Genomic DNA, 10,645 nt, shown 5'->3' on the forward strand with positions numbered 1-10,645 from the left:
CACAATGAAGAAACTGTCAGGCCTCACATACGAAAGTCAACCTCATACACAAATACAAACAGTAAATATAAACATTCTCGCACCACAACATATGGTAGAGCTGTGGAATGTTCAGCCTGTACAGAATTATGTGAATTTAGCGGATTAGCACAAGTCGAAGAAAAAGTGGAGCTGTCGACTTAATGTGAAAAGATAAGAAACTTTTGCCAGATGTGTTTCTGTCTTCTGTGTTTCATTTTTTTTTATCAAATTACCAGCACTGGTAGATGCTATATGTTTAATATATTGACCATACTATAGTATGTATGTGTTATGTAACTGGGAGAATATATAGAATTACAATTATTAAGTCAGTAATATCAACATATCTCAAAAGTAGGTATACCATACAAGATTCATTTTGACCGGAGTATTGCACGTTGTATTTCATTTACAGACGTAAACACTTTTTTATTACCCTGGCCCTGATATCTGTTTGACATATTGGGCGAGCCACGTGACATAATTATCCAATCAGATGCTGAGATGGATTTAAAAGTCAGTGTCCTAGCTAGGTTGCAGCGCTAGATACATTCTATAAATAGACTAGCCCGCATCTGTTATATATCTTGAGCTTAACAAGTTATTGCACATATGTACTAGTTACAACATTGGTTCAATCTTTCAGGTAGGTGTTGCTTTTAAAAGAAACAAAATATTTTTTTTTAAAGAAAAGATTCTGATTTCTAAAAGTTTAAAAAGAAAAAAGAAAAGACATGCATGTTAGTTGCTCCTTTGGAGAGTATCAAGGCAGCAATTGGACAGACAGACAGACAGACAGACAGAAAGATAAACAGACAGTCAGACAGAAAGATAGGCAGGCAGGCTGGCTGGCTGCTTGACTCTTAGACTGACTGACTGACAGACGGACAGTGGGACATGTGTACGAACGGTCAAACGGACTAACCGACGGACGGACGGAGAGAACAATAAAACATACATATAGATGAACAGACGGACAAACGGATAGAGAGACATACTAGCAGACAGGAAGACATACAGACACACTGCAAAACATCGTTTTCCTGACTCAGAATGGTGTAGAACGTTCAGATTATTCATACTTCCCCAGACACATTATTTACCTTGTCCAGATTACATATCCAGAGCCTCATCACTACCGTCATCCTACGTCATGGATAGATTGTGTCGTCTGCTCTGGTTTGCTTACCTTGGCTTGCATGTGACTACAGGTGATCATGTTGCCAATACTTGCACGGTATGTCTCAAAGGTTATAGGGTATTTAACATTTACTTAAATCATAAACAGCGTAGTTTATTCTCTAAGTTTTATGTAAAGTTTACTGTTAGAGATGTTCTTAGAATAATTAGCGGTGCCGACTAGGCGTCGCCCTAGACTTGTCTTTTAAAGTTGTGTTAATTAATGTTTATATATTTTGTAGACTACTCTCTATACTAGCATATATAACACACAATTTGAATGATATATTATTAATGTTTACACAAACACATTGTCTTCGAGCTTCAAGTTCTGGTTTTACATCTAAAGTTTGAGTGCATTAGAATTGTTCACTCTTACATTTAAAGTTAATAAAATATTGAAGATTTGTGTATGTTGTTGTCTTACTGTTTGTGTATGATTCCAGGAAAATGGGATCAATGTGTTTGGTTGTCAGGGTGTACGTATTGAAGCTCAAACCAACAGCCGCGTGGAGATTGACATCCTGAATACAACCCGAGTAAACCGACGGACGTACGTACCACACGACGGGACACGACGCATCTTGACAACCCGTTTGTTAAGACCAACGTCTTTAATATCCCACAATTGAGATTATTATGTTTAATTTCTGAAAATTAGGTTTTTTTTTTTAAATAACCTATTATGATGTATAATATGCGGTAAGTTGATTGTTTTAATTTTTTTTAAATGAAATAAACTGTTAATACAGGATCAACATTGAGTTTGAATTCAAGACTAATTCATCAAACGGTGTAATTTTATATGGGAAGATGCAAGATAAGAAGAACATGATCGCGTTTTTTCTTACTAATGGGAAAATGAACTACAGGCACTTCTGCACATCGATGAATTCTGAAATGTCACTCTTGAAATGTAATGACGACAGATGGCATAAACTTACCTTCACGGTCAGTAGTGTGTATCTGAGAGAGATCACAGAGAGAGAGAGAGAGATAGAGAGAGATTGGTGTTGGTGTAGTGGAAGAGAGAGACTAACATTTTCAAAAACCATCAAACTAGTTCCAGACTCACATACCTTATACAATATCCTCAGACTCTCCTAGCTCTCAGACTCTCCTAGCTCTCAGACTCTCCTAGCTCTCAGACTCTCCTAGCTCAGACTCTCCTAGCTCTCAGACTCTCCTAGCTCAGACTCTCCTAGCCCAGACTCTCCTAGCTCAGACTCTCATAGCTCAGACTCTCCTAGCTCAGACTCTCCTAGCTCTCAGACTCTCCTAGCTCAGACACTCCCAGCTCTCAGACTCTCCTAGCTCTCAGACTCTCCTAGCTCTCAGACTCTCCTAGCTCTTAGACTCTCCTAGCTCTCAGACTCTCCTAGCTCTCAGACTCTCCTAGCTCTCAGACTCTCCTAGCTCTCAGACTCTCCTAGCTCTCAGACTCTCCTAGCTCTCAGACTCTCCTAGCTCTCAGACTCTCCTAGCTCAGACTCTCCTAGCTCTCAGACTCTCCTAGCTCTCAGACTCTCCTAGCTCAGACTCTCCTAGCTCTCAGACTCTCCTAGCTCAGACTCTCCTAGCCCAGACTCTCCTAGCTCAGACTCTCATAGCTCAGACTCTCCTAGCTCTCAGACTCTCCTATCTCTCAGACTCTCCTAGCTCTCAGACTCTCCTAGCTCTCACTCTCCTAGCTCTCAGACTCTCCTAGCTCTCAGACTCTCCTAGCTCTCAGACTCTCCTAGCTCAGACTCTCATAGCTCTCAGACTCTCCTAGCTCTCAGACTCTCCTAGCTCTCTGACTCTCCTAGCTCTCAGACTCTCCTAGCTCTCAGACTCTCCAAGCTCTCAGACTATCCTAGCTCAGACTCTCCTAGCTCTCAGACTCTCCTAGCTCTCAGACTCTCCTAGCTCTCAGACTCTCCAAGCTCTCAGACTCTCCTAGCTCAGACTCTCCAAGCTCTCAGACTCTCCTAGCTCTCAGACTCTCCTAGCTCTCAGACTCTCCAAGCTCTCAGACTCTCCTAGCTCAGACTCTCCTAGCTCTCAGACTCTCCTAGCTCTCAGACTCTCCTAGCTCTCAGACTCTCCTAGCTCTCAGACTCTCCTAGCTCTCAGACTCTCCTAGCTCAGACTCTCCTAGCTCTCAGACTCTCCTAGCTCTCAGACTCTCCTAGCTCTCAGACTCTCCTAGCTCTCAGACTCTCCTAGCTCTCAGACTCTCCTAGCTCTCAGACTCTCCTAGCTCCCAGTCTCTCCTAGCTCAGACTCTCCTAGCTCAGACTCTCCTAGCTCTCAGACTCTCCAAGCTCTCAGACTCTCCTAGCTCTCAGACTCTCCTAGCTCTCAGACTCTCCTAGCTCCCAGTCTCTCCTAGCTCAGACTCTCCTAGCTCAGACTCTCCTAGCTCTCAGACTCTCCAAGCTCTCAGACTCTCCTAGCTCTCAGACTCTCCTAGCTCAGACTCTCCTAGCTCAGACTCTCCTAGCTCTCAGACTCTCCTAGCTCTCAGACTCTCCAAGCTCTCAGACTATCCTAGCTCAGACTCTCCTAGCTCTCAGACTCTCCTAGCTCTCAGACTCTCCTAGCTCTCAGACTCTCCAAGCTCTCAGACTCTACTAGCTCTCAGACTCTCCTAGCTCAGACTCTCCTAGCTCTCAGACTCTCCTAGCTCTCAGACTCTCCTAGCTCTCAGACTCTCCTAGCTCTCAGACTCTCCTAGCTCTCAGACTCTCCTAGCTCTCAGACTCTCCTAGCTCCCAGTCTCTCCTAGCTCAGACTCTCCTAGCTCAGACTCTCCTAGCTCTCAGACTCTCCAAGCTCTCAGACTCTCCTAGCTCTCAGACTCTCCTAGCTCAGACTCTCCTAGCTCAGACTCTCCTAGCTCTCAGACTCTCCTAGCTCTCAAACTCTCCTAGCTCAGACTCTCCTAGCTCATACTCTCCTAGCTCTCAGACTCTCCTAACTCTCAGACTCTCCTAGCTCAGACTCTCCTAGCTCTCAGACTCTCCTAGCTCTCAGACTCTCCTAGCTCTCAGACTCTCCTAGCTCTCACTCTCCTAGCTCTCAGACTCTCCTAGCTCTCAGACTCTCCTAGCTCTCAGACTCTCCTAGCTCTCAGACTCTCCTAGCTCCCAGACTCTCCTAGCTCAGACTCTCCTAGCTCCCAGACTCTCCTAGCTCTCAGACTCTCCTAGCTCAGACTCTCCTAGCTCAGACTCTCCTAGCTCTCAGACTCTCCTTGCTCTCATTCTCTCCCAGCTTCCATTCTCTTTTCCCCTGGAAAATTTGGTCCGCTCTCCCTTCTACCCCCCCCCCCCCCCCCCCCCAAAAAAAAAACTATCAAGTGCCCTCTCGGAGAAAAAATCTGAAAGAAACACTGGCTTCTGGCTTCTTACAGCTTCCATGATCATACATTTATAAAGCCACTAAATCTTCCATAATCATACACTTCTGAAACCACTAAATCTTCCATAATCCTACACTTATAAAGCCACTTAATATTCCATAATCCTACACTTCTCAAGCCACTAAATCTTCCATAATCCTACACTAATAAAGTCACTTAATATTCCATAATCCTACACTTATAAAGCCACTAAATCTTCCATAATCCTACACATATAAAGCCACTAAATCTTCCATAATCCTACACTTATGAAGCCACTAAATCTTCCATAATCCTACACTTATAAAGCCACTAAATCTTCCATAATCCTACACTTATGAAGCCATTAAATCTTCCATAATCCTACACTTCTGAAGCCACTAAATCTTCCATAATCCTACACTTCTGAAGCCACTAAATCTTCCATAATCCTACACTTCTGAAGCCACTAAATCTTCCATAATCCTACACTTCTGAAGCCACTAAATCTTCCATAATCCTACACTTATGAAGCCACTAAATCTTTTATAATCCTACACTTATGAAGCCACTAAATCTTTTATAATCCTACACTTATGAAGCCATTAAATCTTCCATAATCCTACACTTATGAAGCCACTAAATCTTCCATAATCCTACACTTCTGAAGCCACTAAATCTTCCATAATCCTACACTTCTGAAGCCACTAAATCTTCCATAATCCCACACTTCTGAAGCCACTACATCTTCCATAATCCTACACTTCTGAAGCCACTAAATCTTCCATAATCCTACACTTATGAAGCCACAAATCTTCCATAATCCTACACTTCTAAAGCCACTAAATCTTCCATAATCCTACACTTATGAAGCCACTAAATCTTCCATAATCCTACACTTATGAAGCCACTAAATCTTCCATAATCCTACACTTATGAAGCCACAAAACTTCCATAATCCTACACTTCTAAAGCCACTAAATCTTCCATAATCCTACACTTCTAAAGCCACTAAATCTTCCATAATCCTACACTTCTGAAGCCACTACATCTCCAGTTCTTGAAAACCACCAGAATCAACAAGATACAGCCACGTTTTTTTTTAACCCGGCACAAACAGGTGATGTCTTAAACAGACAAAACCAAGATGGCTGCCTTATGATAACAAGAACACCAGCAGTAGATAAATACATAATGGATCACTATTTTGTTTCCATTTATAACATTTCTTAACACTATCATAAAAACGTATTGTTTTCATACTAAAACCAGGATATTATTGCTAACATAATAATAAATTGTTTTATATTGTGTTTAAAGGGGTATTATCGGAACAAGTTATTCACCACTATTATGACGATTGATGCTTATAGACAAAATCTTGCGAAAAGTGCCGATTGTGAGCCTTTAACAAAGATAGAATTTGGAATGTACCCCATCGCCAACAGAGACTATTCCCATCCCTGGATGTTAAAGGTAACAATCGATTGTCTATATTCAGTAGGTTATATCTTTATTTTGAACTGCCGTGCCTACATTTAGCACAGTAAAGGATCCAAGTTTTATCGACCGGCTTTTGTATTCTCTTTTAGACTAACGTCAGCGAGTTTGAAGGATGTATACGACGACTAAAATTACCAGGACGCTTCACATCTCGGCCTAAATATTTCTTTGTATCTGGTTGCTAAAATGTAAGATGACAACAGAATTAAATACACCAATGCATCGTTTCTCTATTGTTGTATCAATGTGCTTATACAAGAAATAAAATGATAAGATGTAAACATATTCATGTATACTTTTGAATGGGACTATAAAGCAAAACATGCTCAGTTTTTTGGATTATAATTATACGGTTGAGGTTTATGGTGCTCAGGTTAAGGTTTATGGTGCAAAGGGTTATGTTTATGACGCTAATGTTTAGGTTTATGGTGCTAAGGTTTATGTTTATGGTGCTCAGGTTTAGGTTTATGGTGCTCAGGTTTATGTTTATGGTGCTCAGGTTTAGGTTTATGGTGATAAGGCTTAGGTTTATGGCGTTTATGTTTAGGTTTATAGTTTATGGTTTAGGTTTATGGTACTAGGGTTTATGTTTATGATGCTAATGTTTAGGTTTATGGTGCTCAGGTTTATGTTTATGGTGCTTAGGTTGAACCTTGTTTTTAAATGTAGTTTTATTAACAACTATCTCAATACAATTATTATTTTTATCAGAGTTACAGTTAATTTTTTTTAAATGTCATAAGATTATAAATACAACACAACCACAATATAACTTTATAATTATTTAGTCTTTGGAAGACACCACGGTCGTGTAGGAGCACGGGCAATAGCTAACACGAGAGGTTAGAGGTCACGTGATGGACATATGATGTTTGTTAATGTCGTGGAGATTATAAACTGTGTACTATAGTTGCCGTGTGACACATCGGTTAGTGCCAGATGTGCCAGAAATAAAAGAGGAAGACTTGCCAGTTAATGCTTCGAGACTTTTAATTTGTCGTGGGGGGGGGGGTAACTTTCGTCTCCCATCCCCCCGAAAAGATGCATAGAAGAAACTCTGTAAAGTCTACAGGACAATATTTTGTTAGACATAGTTCAGTTACAGGAATGTGCGCTATGGTTTTCAGACCTGTTATATTTTCTAATTAATGAATGCCTTCACGCTGTGTATGTGCATACAGGAAAAACATGGATTATGAATCTGAGACTTAATTAAATAACCTTTACATGTTATTGTAACACATGGTAAATCAAATTAATAATATAGGCCTAGTTGGCCTACGTATATGGGTATTAGCTTAGTCGTTCATTACACAGAAACAAGCAGAATATTCACATATCTTCTTTGAGAATATAATTTATTTTATTGTATTGTGCTTGTTTTTGTTGTTTTATTTTCTGCAGTTTGGATGAGTTTTAAAATAAGCACATATTTTTACCGTGAGAGATATGTTTAAAAAACACGGTGTATCAAGTTTATGTTAGTGACCCTCTCGAAATAACGTCTGAGTGTTTTACTTCACCCGTGTAGAGGGAGATCAATGATCAAGGTTTGGATCTGGGTTATACTGTGGATAAACCCGTGATATAAATACTACGATCCAAGAAATGGTGTTAGTATTTGGGCACGCATTTTGAATTCATTTCCTGTCTACTTCGATCTTCGAAACACTAACCACGTTAATAAAAAGTCTAGTGACAATTTAAGCGCAATTTCCTTAATTAATTTTTTGTGACCGAACGAATCACCCGTAGATGTTTGCACCCCTTTTCGTTTCTCTCCACACGAGCAGGGCTAGTCCCCGCCCCCTCGCGAGATCTGCGCGAGTCTGGTCAATGGCAGCGTGTACCGCAGAACGCGTCCAGCTACGCATGAAAGGGGAAAAAAAGCCTACACGATGCTCAGTTTAAACAAGTAGTAAATATCATCCTAGGCCTACACGATGCTTAGTTTAAAAAAGTAGTAATTAATTTTTTGTGACCGAACAAAAGGATATTTTTGAAAACTTTCTTCGGCAATATTGTTCTAAATTATGACAGGAATCGATTGATACATGTTTCAAGTCGCTACGTGGTCTTGTTGCCGAAATATGGAGCAAAAACTGCATTTTTTTTAGGTTTTTTGGCTTTTCCGGGAAATCCAGGAAGGAATACCGGGACATTGTTTGGCCCACAATTATCCTTGGAACTTGCTTAACATATTTGCTTTTGGAACTAGTCCTCGATATTGCTTCGTTGAGGAGGAGATACCACTTAAAGCTGCGGGCACACATCCATCCATTCATTCATACATCCATTCATCCATCCAGAAATGACGAGTTAATAATCGCAATTGCCCGTATGGAAATCGCGCTAAAAAGCTAGTTCTGTAAATAACAAACTAATTCATTATGGCATCAAGTATTTGGCGTGTATGAATTAATACACTTTTTATTGATCGTTTTCTTGTCAATGTGTTTGAGCTCACAGTACAAACATTCTTGTTTTAGAGATTAGCGACATTGTAAAACCATGTAGTCACGTCACTAGCGCATCTATCTATGCTCAAACCTACAGTAAATTCTGTCATTTTAAGAACACAAACAATTCACATTGACACCTACATTTAAAGTCATTGTTACATATTTTACATGTCGGTATGTTTGCTGGGGGAGGTGAGACTTAAATGATATCAACTTCATACATTGAAATGTGTACTCAGAAGTTGAGACTTAAATGATATCAACTTCACACATTGAACGTGTACTCAGATGGTGAGACTTAAATGATATCAACTTCACACATTGAAATGTGTACTCAGAAGGTGAGACTTAAATGATATCAACTTCACACATTGAACGTGTACTCAGAAGGTGAGACGTAAATGATATCAACTTCACACATTGAAATGTGTACTCAGAAGGTGAGACTTAAATGATATCAACTTCACACATTGAAATGTGTACTCAGGAGGTGAGACTTAAATGATATCAACTTCACACATTGAAATGTGTACTCAGAAGGTGAGACTTAAATGATATCAACTTCACACATTGAACGTGTACTCAGAAGGTGAGACTTAAATGATATCAACTTCACACATTGAACGTGTACTCAGAAGGTGAGACTTAAATGATATCAACTTCACACATTGAAATGTGTACTCAGGAGGTGAGGCTTAAATGATATCAACTTCACACATTGAAATGTGTACTCAGAAGGTGAGACTTAAATGATATCAACTTCACACATTGAACGTGTACTCAGAAGGTGAGACTTAAATGATATCAACTTCACACATTGAACGTGTACTCAGAAGGTGAGACTTAAATGATATCAACTTCACACATTGAAATGTGTACTCAGAAGGTGAGACTTAAATGATATCAACTTCGCACATTGAAATGTGTACTTAGAAGGTGAGACTTAAATGATATCAACTTCACACATTGAACGTGTACTCAGAAGGTGAGACTTAAATGATATCAACTTCACACATTGAACGTTTGATTGTTTAGTTTGTTTGATTGTTTGGTTTGTTTGATTGTTTGGTTTGTTTGATTGTTTGGTTTGTTTGATTGTTTGGTTTGTTTGATTGTTTGGTTTGTTTGATTGTTTGGTTTGTTTGATTGTTTGGTTTTTTCATTGTTTGGTTTGTTTGATTGTTTGGTTTGTTTGATTGCTTGGTTTGTTTGATTGTTTGGTTTGTTTGATTGTTTGGTTTGTTTGATTGTTTGGTTTGGTTTGTTTGGTTTGTAAGGTTTGTTTGGTTTGTTTGATTGCTTGGTTTGTTTGATTGTTTGGTTTGTTTAATTGTTTGGTTTGTTATGTTGTTTGGTTTGTTTGGTTGTTTGGTTTGTTTGATTACTTGGTTTGTTTGATTGTTTGATTGTTTGGTTGTTTGGTTTGTTTGTTTGCTTGTTTTGTTTGATTGTTTGGTTTGTTTGGTTGTTTGGTTTATTTTATTGTTTGGTTTCTTTCATTGTTTGGTTTGTTTGATTGTTTGGTTTGTTTGATTGTTTAAAACCTATTTAACGCTCCAGTTAAACAGTTATTTAATATTCTTTTCGTGTGATCCAACATCAGTAAATATCAATATCAGTAAATCTTTAAAACAATCCTTCTACCTTTGTTAATAGTCGCTCTAGTTAAAAAGCCATACCCATCAACATAACCCATTTATTTTTTTATTTTTTTTTTTATTTTCTCCCCAGAAAATTAGAATTTTTTTTTTTTGTTTGAATTAAAATAAATATTTTTTAAAAACTATTGCACTTTATTATTTTAAAATAAATAAATAAATGAAAGGGAGACAAAGCATAGAAAAAACTTACAACTTTAAGAGTTTACTTAATTTAAAATTACAGTTCAAAAGAATATGCATATTAGTAATAAAAACAAAATCAACATTTATGTTTGGAGAACGTTTTAAAAAAATAATTTAAAAAGTTACTCTACATTAAAAGTCATCTAAATTTTAAAAAAAATTGAAAACAGTGACTTAATTGTATACATTTTTCTAAGACAAGTAATTAACTGCTTTTATTAAATGTTCTGACTCTCGAGGCATTGGTGAAAATATTTTTCAAGTTTTCTGGT

At 38.6% G+C, this 10,645-nt stretch overlaps 1 protein-coding gene across 1 annotated transcript; it reads left to right on the forward strand.

The window, feature by feature from the left end:
* The first annotated feature begins 643 nt into the window (after nt 1-643).
* Nucleotides 644-6,271, forward strand: LOC131939025 (uncharacterized). Its single transcript, XM_059297276.1, has 6 exons — nt 644-667; nt 1,112-1,258; nt 1,647-1,753; nt 1,953-2,151; nt 5,885-6,040; nt 6,157-6,271. Exons 2-6 carry the CDS (start codon nt 1,175-1,177, stop codon nt 6,250-6,252), a joined length of 642 nt encoding a protein of 213 aa, XP_059153259.1. The 5' UTR covers nt 644-667; nt 1,112-1,174; the 3' UTR covers nt 6,253-6,271.
* The last annotated feature ends 4,374 nt before the right edge of the window (nt 6,272-10,645 follow it).

This window comes from Physella acuta, unplaced genomic scaffold, assembly GCF_028476545.2.
Source record: "Physella acuta isolate Inbredline_101_S28 unplaced genomic scaffold, ASM2847654v3 ptg000264l, whole genome shotgun sequence".
NCBI lineage: Eukaryota > Metazoa > Mollusca > Gastropoda > Physidae > Physella > Physella acuta.

What these genes read in the sequence shown, in the direction of transcription:
- LOC131939025 (XM_059297276.1), top strand. Translation starts at nt 1,175, where the DNA reads ATGGATAGATTGTGTCGTCTGCTCTGGTTTGCTTACCTTGGCTTGCAT. An exon ending in ATGTTGCCAATACTTGCACG is followed by an intron (nt 1,259 to 1,646) that starts GTATGTCTCAAA and finishes GTATGATTCCAG; the next exon opens with GAAAATGGGATCAATGTGTT. An exon ending in GGCATAAACTTACCTTCACG is followed by an intron (nt 2,152 to 5,884) that starts GTCAGTAGTGTG and finishes TTGTGTTTAAAG; the next exon opens with GGGTATTATCGGAACAAGTT.